Below are 13,337 nucleotides of genomic sequence, written 5' to 3' on the forward strand. Positions count from 1 at the left end.
GCCGGCCCAGCTCTCAGCTACCCGCAGGAGGAGGCCACCCTCAACGAGATGTTCCGCGAGGTGGAGGAGCTGATGGAGGACACGCAGCATAAGCTGCGCAGCGCGGTGGAGGAGGTGGGTACTCTGGGCTCCGGGAGTGTGCGGCTGGGGGAGCGGGTTACGTCCGAGCTCTGGAAGACGCTGGGAAGGGCCCACGGCAAACGCCGCGGGACCTGAGGGAGGCGCAGGGCGATTTGGTCCCTGTCTCCAATTGTCCGTTCTGCCAGCAAGCCAAAAGGTTTGGACCAAGGCCATCTCCAGAGAGCCTGGGCTGGACCCCGCCCCGCCCCAGAACCAGGGTCCACTGCCTGCCACCAGCTTGCGACTTAGGGTGCGTTGAAGCGATGCTTGCAAGGCCCCTGGGGTTCCAGAGCTGTGGTTTTGCAGAGAAACTGAGGTAGTTCCAGGCAGTTCCCAGTTCTAGCTAGCCTGTGTGTTGGGTTTTGAGTTTGTGGCATCTCTCCAAAATACACTTAGGGTGAGACGCCATGTGGGGACAGAGAGCCTGAGCTTTGCTCGCAGTCTGTCTGCGCTGTGCTGATTTCTTGAATTCACTGTGGGGCCACAATGGAAGGCGGAGATCCTAAATCCCAGCTATGTAAGTCAGAAGGTGGTGGGTGAGAATGTGAGTGGCAGCCTCACCTATACCAACAGTGCTTTGGAGTTAGGCCTGGGCTCAGGCCTCTGGGCTCTGCCCTCCTCCCTACTAGCAGTTGGCATTGAGCAAATCATCTAATGTCCGGAAAGAACTTCAGTTTCCTGTAAAATTAAATGCCACAATATAAGTGTGGGCACCCGCCGAGTAATAGTGTGCACTACATCACAGCTAATATTACCAGATACCGTTGTCTGGGCTTCTTTCCATCACTACCCGGAGCCAAACACTGCATGCCATCCTGCTCTGTCCTCCACGGTGTGCCACAGGTATGAGAAGGCTGCCTGGGTCCTCTTAATCCAGTGTGGGGAGCTGTCCCTGGTGCCTGGGGTGGGCAGGCATGGTTCCTCTTGAGCCCAGCTCTGGCTGTAGCATGGCTTTGGAGAAGAGCCAGCCAGCCCAGTGAAGGAGTCAGTGAGGGTCAGTTGTCCAGGCTGGTGAATCAAGCTTCTCCACCTTCCAGCTGTCTGCGGCTTGGTAGCCCCCTTGGGAGAAGTCTTCAGTGCAGCTTTTGCCTACTGGGAGAGGTCACTTTCTTCCCTGGACCTTGTGTAGTTTGGAAGTTGCACTGAAAGGTCACTGGGTTGGCAGACAGTGACATAGGCGGCTGTACCTAAATGTCCACTGGCCAGGCCCAGATCCCAAGACCTATGGGCTCTGTTTAAAACCAAAATAATCATGACATGGAACAATGAAAGAGTGAGAGGAGTCCAGTAGGCGCCAGCTGCTCTTAACTGCATCTTCAAGTTCAGTTGAGCTTGTGATCCTTCTAGTTTCAGGGCCAGCCACTTGCTTTCCTTATCTGGATTGTAGGACTTTCCTTCTTCACGTAGATGCCCATTACAATGGACTAGGTCACCGTGTTTTTATACAGTGGGAAAATGCCTAATGCCATTTGGACAGTTGGCTGTGTGGTCTCTGACTAATGATGGAGGGCCTTTCAGACTCTTCATTGATCAGAGCCATGTGGGGCCAGCGGGACCTTAGTGGCTGTGTCTTTTGCATGGGAATATCCATAATGGATTTCGCCAGGGCTCCATCCCTGCTCCCCGCAGACATGGCTCAGCTTGAGTCCTACGTGCTGTAGGATTAGTTTGCCACCAGAGGAGACGCTGATTGTCACATCTACCCAGGTGATGGTCATTTCCCAAAGAACATCTTTGCAGACTGTAAAGACAGAATGAAGAAAGTTGAACACCTTCATAGTAAGAAAATGGGCATGTGGGGTCCAATCTTCCTTCATCCATTCTCAACTTTGTCACTTGCTTGAGGTGGGGTCCAAGGTCTGAAAGGGGGAAATGTCCACTCCAAGAGTAAAGGAAGAATTAAAAGAGAGGATTTGAGTAAATCAAGTTATCTGGTCATCTAAAATGGAAATAAGTAGATACAATGCAAGCGTCTTTCTCATGAGGTCAGAATTATGGGAGATTGTTGGGTCCAAGAAAATAATAGCTACTGTTATCATCATATTAATAGTAGCATTGTGACTAATAGCCAAGCACTGCCAGCATCTGATAGACTCAGTAGAACCTATCTTTAAATTGTCTTTTTAGTTTGAAGAGTGGGGAGGGGAGGAGGGGGTGAAGGGAGGGTGGGGACAGGGGAAAAAATGAGAACCAAGACCTGGTATGTAAAGGTACAAGATCCCAGTAATGAATGTAACTGTACTGTCTACCTAGAATGTACCAATAAATTCAATTTAAATAAAAAAAATAAATTGTCTTTTTAGCTATCTTAAAGTATTAACCTAATGTTGGGCCGGGGATGTAGCTCAGTGGTTCCACCTCCTGCTTCATAAGTGCAAGGTCCAGAGTTCGATCCCTAGTACAAAACAACAACAACAACAACAAAAACCCAAAAGACCTATTATTAAAATACTAAAACTATATTTTAAGTATTTTCAAAAATAGAATACAGTATTAACAGATTAAGGCCATTTTAAAAAAAAGAAACGTCCAGAAAGTCCTTTAAATCTCATAAACACAAAATAGTTGTTAGTTGTTCTAGAGAAGAAATAAAAAGGACCTGGACCAGATGCATTGTTTACATAGTTGTATCATGAATCTGCTTTCAAGTAACTTCCTGGTACTTTATATATTCCAGCTGCCTCAAGCTGCTGTGTCTCTTAAGGGAAAAAGACAAAGTAGCTGTAGTCAGATTGTTATTGAGAAAAGCACATCTTTAAATGCTTCGGTCTGGGGTATTCCTGTTTTCCTGCTCTGTCATTCTGTATATTACTAATAAATGTATTTTGGAGGATAAAAGCACTCCATTTATGTCACCCTCATTGCCACATCTGTAGCTGATATATTTAGAGCATTCTTGTTGCCCCCCTGGTCACAGGAAGAACCCACTACCAAGCCTGAATTTATCTGTCCAGTGTTCCTGCTGTGCCCTCTTAACAGACACAGATTCAACCAGCTCTAAATGCCATTTTTAGCAGCATTCACATTCCTCCTCCATGAAACAACTATTGCTTTAGGCTAAAGTTTCTCCTGCTAGTGGCAGGAATAGTTGTGGCTGAAATTTCCATTGTAAATTGTACTTTTAGTTCACAGTGCCATTAAAGAACTGTTAGCTCACTCTGTGGAAAAGACCACAGGCTGAGAGGGGGAATGGTTTTACAAAAAGGCTGTCAACTCAGCCCATAGCAAACTTGAGATTTGGGAACTTGTCAATTATTTGAAAGCCAGACTGTATGATTCAGATGCCAGTGAGAATTTAAAAAAACATTAAAACTTTAGTTTCTCATTCTGAATGCATCCTCTCTGGCATCTTCATGCTCCTTTTTTCCAACTCTCTCTTTTCCATCACTGAAAAAAAAATCATTTTCTTTCACATCCTGTTTTCCATCCTGCCTGCCTTATATTTCTCCTCTCTATTAGGACAGTGTATGAAGGCAGTGCCATATTACATATTTGTCATGTGTTGGGTACTGTGCCAATACTTAAGAGTTCATGATCCTTGATTCTTTCATCCTCTGAACAATGTTACAATTTTCACTCATTTTACAAATGGACAAGTTAGGGTTTAGAGGGATTTGATATCTTACCCATGGTCACAGACATGGGACATGGGTTGCAGAGCCTGGATTTGAGCCCACTTTGTCTGACTCCAGAACTCTGACACTTCTTGCTGTGCTGGCCTCTATTGATGCTAGAGGCAACTGCTTGCATAATCCAGTGGCTATCTCTTAGGGGCTTGGTCCTTCTATTTTGGAACCTTTGTTGCCTAGAAGACCCCTCCCCAGGTATGGCTCCTTTCTAGACTTAGCTATTACCCTGACCCTCCTTATGGAGGTGTGTCTGTTTTGAAAGTTTGGGGCATTACCCTGATGTATCTGTTTGGCTGAGAAGCAGCCAGCATGATCAGCACTGGAGGTCCCTTGTGGATCTGCCTGTTGACTCCTCTGTGCTTCATCCACTGGCTGCCATTTTTCCTGTGTCCAGCAGGGACCCTTTGCTCTAACCCATGGCCCACATCATGCTGGTTCGGGCTGACCCTACACTATTTGTTTTATTTGCACCATGCCACATTCCTCTCAGTCCCAATTTAGTTATCCTCTGGGCCAGCCCAGTCCCACCACCTCCTCCTTCTGGAAGCTTTGCTTCTCCTGTGACTTGCTGGCAGAGACTGTCACACAGGACAGCTCATCCTGTCTTCAAACGGGTTGTGTAGAGTCTCTTATCTCCTGGTAAAAGCATAAGCTACTTGTGTGGAGTAAAGTCCTGTATTGAGAAAGGCACAGAATTAAGAGTCAGACAGATGTAGACTCTGATTAGAACCAAGCTTTGCCAATGAATAGCAATGTGATGATCTCTCGACTGTGCTTTCCTTCACCTGCAACAGCGGGGTAAATAGCACCTTTTCGTTGTAGGGGTTGCCGTGAATATTCTAGGAACCTGGCGCAATCGCTCAGAGTAGCCAATTTCCCAAGCAAAGGGACTTGACAATTGCTATTCTGAAGTCATCATCTAGTGCCAGACGTCTCAGGAGTGTAGCCCGGCAGTGTTCACAGTAGGACTGACCAAGCTTATCTGATGAGTTGGTCATTTGTTCCCCAAAGACTTCTTTGCATGTCTAGTTCAGTGTGTGTGTGTGTACTGCATGGAGATGTAAGGTTTCTTTGCCCCATCCAGCCCAGCTTGGGTGAATCCTTGCAGGGGAGATGGGATAAAAGGGGCTCATCTAGTACTGAAGGGGATAGAGGCCAGTAATTTTTTTTTTTCAGTAGGAAGGTACTTTTGGAGGATTAAAAATAGCCCAGAGTCTTAGATAGCGGTGTGGGAAAACAGCCAACCATCAACCAGAACTCCTCACTGTGCCTTTCATTTGAAATTCCTGGGGAGAGTATCTGATTGGCTCCACCAGTCCATGGCATGGTCTTGAGTGGATCACATTGTCAACTGTCTAGTCATCCAGGCTGAGGCAGGGTGCTAAATCTGGAAGAGGAAGTTGGGCAAAGGCACGTGTTGACGGGTGGATCTGATACAGATGTCACAGAAGCTCATGGGACTGGACGATTTGACCTGGCATCAGAAACCAGACACGAGGAGGACAATGACATATTCATGGAGAGCCAGAAGAAGTGTGGTCCCCCTGCCAGGTTACCATACATGGATATCCAAGAGTTGGGATGAAAGGAGATATGGCTGTGGCTTTACTTTTAGGGGATTGGGAGGATATTAGAAAACACTAACAGGAAGGGAGAGAGAGAGAGAGAGAGAGAGAGAGAGAGAGAGAGAGAGAGAGAGAGATGGAAAAAAAGAAAAGCAACAAATGGTATGCCCACAAGCAGGTTACTGTTGTGGCATCTGGGGATCAAACCCACTGGGGGTCATCAGGGACACTGTCACTTCTGTTTGCCATGGGAGAACAAGCTTGAGTGTTGACCCCATCCTCCATTCCTCCTTGCTACTACTCACAGTCTAAAGAAAAGCAACAAATGGTATGCCCACAAGCAGGTTACTGTTGTGGCATCTGGGGATCAAACCCACTGGGGGTCATCAGGGACACTGTCACTTCTGTTTGCCATGGGAGAACAAGCTTGAGTGTTGACCCCATCCTCCATTCCTCCTTGCTACTACTCACAGTCTGTGCAGACTGACCTCTTCTGTGGCCAGAGAATGCCCCCAGAAACAGAGGTGATTATTGGCTTGTGTGAAAACTGAATGCAAGTGACCTCCTGATTGGGTCACCAGAATGTGGCCAAGGCACCATAAGCAATTACATGGGGGCCAGGACGGTTTCAGTGCAACTTGCTCAGATTCCAACTCCACCTCTCACTGGGACTCTTTGGAACTCATCTAGCCTCCCTGCACCTCAGTTTTCCCATTCGTAAAATGGAGACATTAACACTCAGCTCTTAAGGAAGTTGTAATATTTTAGGGTTCTAGTACATGTAAAACATTTGGTATAATGTCTGATCCTAATGTTTTCTCAATCCTTGTCACCATTCTTTGTAATTACAGAAGAGAGAAAGAGAAGTGGTTCTTTTTTTCTTTCTTTTCCTATTGGACCATCATTTGACAACAGTTTTGCTCATTATTTCCATTGGTTTGATAGATGGAGGCAGAAGAAGCTGCTGCTAAAACATCATCAGTGAACTTGGCAAGCTTACCTGCCATCTATCACAATGAGACCAACACAGATACAAAGGTGGGAAATAGTACCATCCATGTGCACCAAGAAATTCATAAGGTAAGGGCCATCATGGCTGCACTTCGTCCTTGCTGCAATACCATAAAGTCCACTGAACGTACTTGATATGTAAGCCAAATGTAAATGAGGATGGTAAGACAGAGACTTAAAAAAGGGAGGGAGTAAGAGTACTGTTTAAAGGGGAGAAATGTGCATCAGAAACTTAAATTGCTTTTGCATTTAAACAATAACTTTAACTCCTAGAGTTACTACCAGAGTAGGAGGAATTTGTCTCTTAGATTTTTATGTCTGTCTTGGTAGTGAGATGAAATAGACCAGTTAGGGCAATTGGCTTCTCACTGTTTCCTTTGGAGGAACTCACATGTGATACATCCAATCTCCAGAACAGAAACCATTCATGGCCGTGAGATGAAATATTCATTCATCCAAAGTTCTGTAGCAGATTTTTTTCCAACCTGCCACCTGTTTGAGTGTCTCTTGGTCTAGTATCTTGCATGAGGAACAAGCAGGCTCCTTTCTGGCCTGGCCTGATGAAGAAAATTTTGCCAAGCTAGAGGAACATAGCAGTAGCTTGGTGTGTGGTATCTCCCGTGTGCTTTTGGCAGGACTAAGAGAAAAAAACATGTCAGTCCATGTCTTCTTGAAGAGAGTGTGCTGTGCAGACATTCTGGGTCATTATTGGAGGCTGTATGCTTGATATCCTGTTGTGATTTTCAAAGAACTTGACCTCTAAGCTCATCTGAACTCCTAAATGCAAGGCCGTGATGGCTCTCCTAAAAGAGGTATGTGTTTGTTCAAGCACCCAGGAAATAACTTGGTTGAAACACTTGTGTTTCTGTGCCCTAGAGTGTAAGAAGGTCAACTCTTATGGGCCATTGCTTTGAATATAAAGTAGCTTTTGTGTGGATCTTTCCCCTGCCTGCATGGTGAAGGGCCTGCCTAGATGGATCAGCTGAAAAAAAGCCCTAGGCATTGCTCATCCAAAAACTGGAGAATGATCTGAAAGTGATCATTATGTTCTCCTCAAAACCAATATTAACCATCATTTATTCCGACAGTAATTAGCCAGCTGGTTCAACTGCATCAATAAATTGCTCCTTGTAGATGTCAGAATACCTGTGTGTGAGTACTACTGGTAACTTGTGACTTTGAAAAATTATTTATAATTCCTGGCCCTCGCTAACAGCACTTATAAACCAGGGATATCAACATTTATGTTGTAGAATCTTAAGGGTCAAATGACCAAAGCTTTGTGAAAGCTGTTGTAAACTGTACAGTGCTTTGCAAACACAAATTGGTTTTATTCTTACTGTTGTTATATTATAGCAAAGATATGTTACCAGCGCAGTGCAGTAATTTTTGAGTAAGTTCCATGAGGCACCAGTTCTGTGCAGTGTTTCATGACAGCATCCCAGTCATGGGGAAATACACTCCTAGAGATGGAAAAAACTGCATGTTGGTGTAATAAAGACTCTGAGAAGTCCTGCGACTAATTCATATTAAATGTAGAATTTTTAAAAAATATGACACTGCTTAATCCTGAAAAACTTGCCTTGAAGGTAGACATCATCCCTTTTCTGGGGAGAGGAATCATTTGAGTGAACATTTAAAAGCATGGCGATGAAGATGTGGCTCTTACCTCCTCAGAACTGGAATTTGATCCCTTACTGCAAATTAGGCTGTTTCCACTTTGTTCTGGCTACAGACTCCTGTGATATTGCAGAGGCCTTTAAAGATGACGTAGAAATGAGAAAACTCAATCATAGAAGAGAAATTACTTATTCCAGGTGACGTACTAGATGGTTGTTGACAATTGAGCCAGGCCTCAAAGAACACAGACCTCCCGGGCCCGGCCAGACATTAGTTCTGATCTGTAATGGGGCAGGTGTGGCCTGGATTTTCTGTTGAGTTTGGCTTTGAGGTGCCTGTACTTGAGTACAGAATTAGAGACAGAGAATAGACAAACGAATATGGGCAAGTCTTGTGTTGTACGGTAAGCACTTTTTTGGTGAAATGAAACTGGCCCAAACCTCCCTGGTTCTCATGAAAGATATTCAAGTAGACTCAAAGACCTGAAACTTATCCAAAGGAAAGTTGAGAAAAAATCAGGATAAGCATCCTCTTTATGTTAGAGTTATAAAAAAAAACACAACAAAAAACCCCAAACCTATGAACCAACCCAACCCAGGATGTGAAAGACCTCTATAACAAAAATTATAGAATTCTGAAGAAAAAGACCTAAGAGGACATTAGGAAATGGGAAGTCATCTCTTCTTACTGGATAGACAGAATCATATTGTCAAAATGGCCACATTACCAAAAATGATATTCAGATTTACTGCAGTTACTGTCAAAATTATCAACAGAACTAGAACTAGATAAAAAAAAATCCTAAATTTTATATGGAACCAGAAGAGACCAGAATCGCTAGAGCTATCCTATGTAAAAACAGTAAAGCAGGAGACATCAAATCCTAACTACGAAGCCATAGTAATAAAAAACAGGCACAAAAATAGCTATGTAGACCAGTGGAATAGAATAGAACACAGAGAACCCCATGCACCTTTAGTCATCTGTTCTTTGACAAAGGAGCTAAAAATGTACACTGGAGAAAAGATAGCCTTTTCAACAAATGGTGCTAAAAACGCTGGCTATTCACATGCAGAAGAATGAGACTAGACCCATTTCTCTTACCCTGTCCTAAATCACATCAAAATGGGTCAGTGCCCTAGATAGAAACACAAAAACACTGAATCTGCTGGAAGATGAAATGGGGAAAACATATGAAGACATAGGCATAAGCAAGGATTTCCTGAATACAACTCCAGTAGCACAAAAAAATAATATCAAGAATCAGCAAATGGGATTTCATTAAATTAAAAAGCTTCTGGGCCAGGGATTAAGCTCAGTGGTTCTGACGCCTGCCTTGCAAGCACAAGGACCCGAGTTCGATCCCCAGTCCCCAAAACAAAACAAAACAAAAAAAATAATTAATTAAAAAGCTTCTGCACAGCAAAGGAAAGAGTGTAAAATGACAAGCCACAGAATGGGGAAAAAACTTTTGCCAGCTACTCTTCTGATAGAGAACTGATATCTTGAATATGTAAAGAACTTAAAAAGAATCAGACTCCCCCAACAAATGACCCAGTTAAAAAAATGGGGGCAAAGGGAGGGTGGGGACAAGGGGAAAAATGAGAACCAAGACCTGTCATGTAAAGGTACAAGATCCCAGTAATGAATGTAACTGTACTGTCTACCTAGAATGTACCAATAAATTCAATAAAAAAGAAATTTAAAAAGGGCAAATAAAACGAATAGACACTTCTCAAACCAGAGTAATATGTAACTGTACTGTCTACCTAGAATGTACCAATAAATTCAATAAAAAAGAAATTTAAAAAGGGCAAATAAAACGAATAGACACTTCTCAAAAGAAGAAATATGAATGACTAAGAAGTTCACGAAAAAATGTTCAACATCTTTAGCTATTAGGGACGTGCAAATGAAAACAACACTGAGATTCCATCTTACTCCAGTAAGAATGGCTGTCATCAAGGACTCAGAAAGCAATAAATGCTGGAGAAGTTGTAGGGGATAGAGGAACCATTATTCTACATGGCTGATGGAAATAGACATTAGTATAATCACTATAGAAATCAGTTTGGAAATTCCTCAAAACAAACCCCTTAAAAATAGAAATTTTATTTGACCCAGCTATCCCTCACCCAGAAGAGCTAAATTCATCATATTACAGTGGTACTTACATACTCATGTTTATAGCACCATAAAACACAATACCTGTACTATAGAAACGGCCTAGATGTCCATCAGTAGTTGACTGAATAAAGAAAGTGTGGCATATTTATACAAAATGAAGTATGATTCAGCCAGAAAGAAGGATGAATTTGAGTCAGTTGTAGGAAAATGGATGGATCTTAAAACCATAATGTTATGTGAAATAAGTCAGATACAGAAGTGTCCAGGGTTACCTCCTCTCCTCCCAGTAACCGAATGGTATTCTTCCTATCTCCTGGCTCAGCACCGAGGGACACTGTCCATCCCACAGCTGCTGGTGCACTCCGAAGATGCTCCTATTTCAGAAAAGGAAAGAAAAAACACCTTGTGGGATTCTCTAATACCTTCAGTTTGCTTTCACTGAACTTGTTCTATTGCAGATAACGAACAACCAGACTGGACAGACGGTCTTTGCAGAGACGGTCATTACATCTGTGGGAGATGAAGAAGGCCAAAAGAGCCATGTAAGTTGTCATCGCCTGTGCCTGCCCTGGCAACCCAGACTGCAGGCCACAGGGAGGGAGCTGACTCTGCCCCAATTCTGCCTCATTTCCACCAGGATTCCCTAGTTCCTATCTTCTTGGCCAGACTTTATGATCTGGTAGCAAGCTATGTATGCATGGCTTCAGGAACAACAGAGATCTTAAATCCAGTTGTCATTTGCATCTCAGCTTTGAAAGGGGAGCCAGCAGGTAACAAGTATTCTGATTGGGGACCCTGGTAAAAGACCCCACACATCCGATAGTAAAACCCCCAGAGACTCTGGGTTGGCCCACACTTTGTATAATCCCAGGCCTGGCCAAGGCAGCTTGAGGGCAAGATGTGTTAAGTGGTCTAAAGGGGTAAAGGCTGCCTGTCTGTTCCAGGTTTTGGGTTCTGGTCCCTCTGTGACTGCTGTTACTGAGTTGACTCTTGCTTAGTGTAAAAGTGGAATGGATTTTGTCAAATTCTAAAGGCCTCAAGTTGAAAAGGGTAAGAAGGAAAACCTGTGTTCGGGTCTTGGAATGACCCAGTTGGAGTCACTGGTCTGATGATCTCCTGGCAAGAGGAGGCTCAGTGGCATTTTGTCTTCTCAAATGGATGGTTGGCGGGGACATGGATATGCTCAGCAGTGGCCGTGTTCCTCCTTCATGGGGACTGCCAGGACCCAGCTTCTCTCATGGCCCCCTGGCTTTCCAAGGGCATCAGATTTGTGCCTACCTCTTTTGGCCTTGTTGCTGGAAGAGAAGCAGCGCGTTGGTATTCGTTAAGAAGTGGCGTTGTCTTCGTTGGAAGTTGGAAATTCTTCTGCTTGTTTTGGCGTTGTGCTTAAATGTTGGGAGCTGGCTGACAGGAACTGCAGGCTGGTATCTTGTCAGCTGTGTGAGGGGTGACCATTCAGGGGAGTCTGGTAGGTGTGGGAACAATGCAGTGAACTGGAAATGGCACTGGCCATGGAGGTTGGAAGCAGTTTATCACCTACAGGCAGGGGCCATCTTGGTTTCTTCGTTTCACACGGAGGAACAATGAAAGATGTCACTGCCTCCTAGCCTGGAAGTACAGAGGCCTATGAGACAAAGAGGGGGTTAACCCAGGTGAGAAAGAGGAAACCGGCCAGCTGGCCATAGGACGCAGTTCTGATGGAAGCAGGAGGGGTTCCAGACGGAAAGCCTGCAGAGTACCCCTGAGGGAAGCCTGTATTGAGAGCATGAGGAGGGACAGGTCTGCTCACATGATCTCATGTTCTCTGGGTGGCGGGGGACACCCCACTGTTGACACCCTGGGAAAGCAGGAGTCTGGAGGGGATGAGTAGATCCAGGACACCCAGAAGCAGACATTCGGAAGTTTTCTATGATTTCTGCTCAGGCCCTGAGAATATCGGGTCACCATGGTTCTCTGTGGCAATAGATGTCCACTTGATTGACTGGAAGGCAGTTCTGGGAAGCAGATACCAGACCAGTCAGTGTCTGGAAAATGCCCCAGGCTTTAGGCTACAGACTGGAGACTTGTCGAGCTTCCTGTGAGGGGACAGCCTCTGGTTGAGATGATGTTAGTACTTCAGGGCTTAGCCTTACTCTTTGTAGAGGGGCCAGTCAAGAGTCAGGGGGGACAAGATCTAGTTTCCAGTGTGCCCAGCCATTTCTATTCAGTCTCCCTTCCTAACACAATTGAGCTGGGGCTCAAGTGCTGTCTTCACTGAGACTTGGATCTCTTTTTCTGAGCAGGACTCTGTGAAAACCACATTGCTTTTAGAGAAATGCAAAGGATGGTGCATTGTCACCATGGTCCCATTACTGGGTTTTGCAATTTAAAGATTTTTACAGTTGGTTCTTAACTGTATACTTCATGCCACGGAAACCATGTCTTAAGGAAAAAGGCAGATTTGTCATTCCACAGGACAAAATCAAGGGCTTTTCCAATCTTCAGATAAGCATGAAAAGGAGCTAAATTTTCAGGATTTAAAATTCCCCAAGTGAATTCGGTTAAAAATAATCACCATGCACCCCATATTTTCCTTTCTTTAAATTCCGGTATGTATACTAAACATGCATGGTAACCCGATCAGGCCCACAGAAAGTTACAGACAGTAACTCTATATCCCTGTCTAGGAGTTTGCAGACTCTGCATAGCCCTGTCTGTTTCTACACTCAAGTGTGAGGGGAAAAGGATGGGCTTGTTATTTCACCTGAGTGCATCAGCGACTGTGATGTGGGCTGACATCCTCACAGGGAGCTTTTGTGCTGCATCCTCGGCCTGCCGTTTCACGGGCCAGTGGTTAGGCTGGCCAGTGTCGTGCTACTTTTGTGCCGGGGATTTGGAGGAAAGTGGCACGTTGAAGGCTCGAGTGGACAAAAGTCCACATGTCCATTGTGCGTGGACATGCTTTTATTGACTGAGGAGTCTGGCCTAATTAGCGAAGGCATCATTTCAAAAGGATGCACCCTTCAGTTAAAATACAGCTTGCAGGGGCGGGGGCTTTAGCTCAGTGGTTCTGCCTCCCACCTCACAAGTGCAAGGTCCCAAGTTCAGTCCCTGGGTACCAAAAAAAAACAAAAACAAAAACAAAAGAAGACAGCTTGCAGCTACCAGGCTCAGCACGCTTTGCATTTGTTGCCTTTCTGGTTTTAAAATGAAGGAACAGAGTGAGTACGTTTGCTTTTCTGCCTGAACACACCTACTTAGAAGCCTCAGGTTCACTCACCTACCA

At 44.6% G+C, this 13,337-nt stretch overlaps 1 protein-coding gene across 1 annotated transcript in view; it reads left to right on the forward strand.

Annotated features, from left to right (window-relative positions):
* Positions 1 to 6: 6 nt before the first annotated feature.
* The window catches only part of Dkk3 (dickkopf WNT signaling pathway inhibitor 3), a 38,786-nt gene continuing 25,455 nt past the window's right edge, over positions 7 to 13,337 (forward strand). The window contains exons 1-3 of the mRNA XM_010615262.2: positions 7 to 114; positions 6,260 to 6,394; positions 10,531 to 10,614. Coding sequence (XP_010613564.1) covers positions 49 to 114; positions 6,260 to 6,394; positions 10,531 to 10,614 — 285 coding nt within the window. The 5' untranslated portion in view covers positions 7 to 48. The remainder of the gene's footprint in view (positions 115 to 6,259; positions 6,395 to 10,530; positions 10,615 to 13,337) is intronic.

This window comes from Fukomys damarensis, unplaced genomic scaffold, assembly GCF_012274545.1.
Source record: "Fukomys damarensis isolate Sample0158 unplaced genomic scaffold, DMR_v1.0_HiC HiC_scaffold_16, whole genome shotgun sequence".
NCBI classification, from domain to species: Eukaryota; Metazoa; Chordata; class Mammalia; order Rodentia; family Bathyergidae; genus Fukomys; species Fukomys damarensis.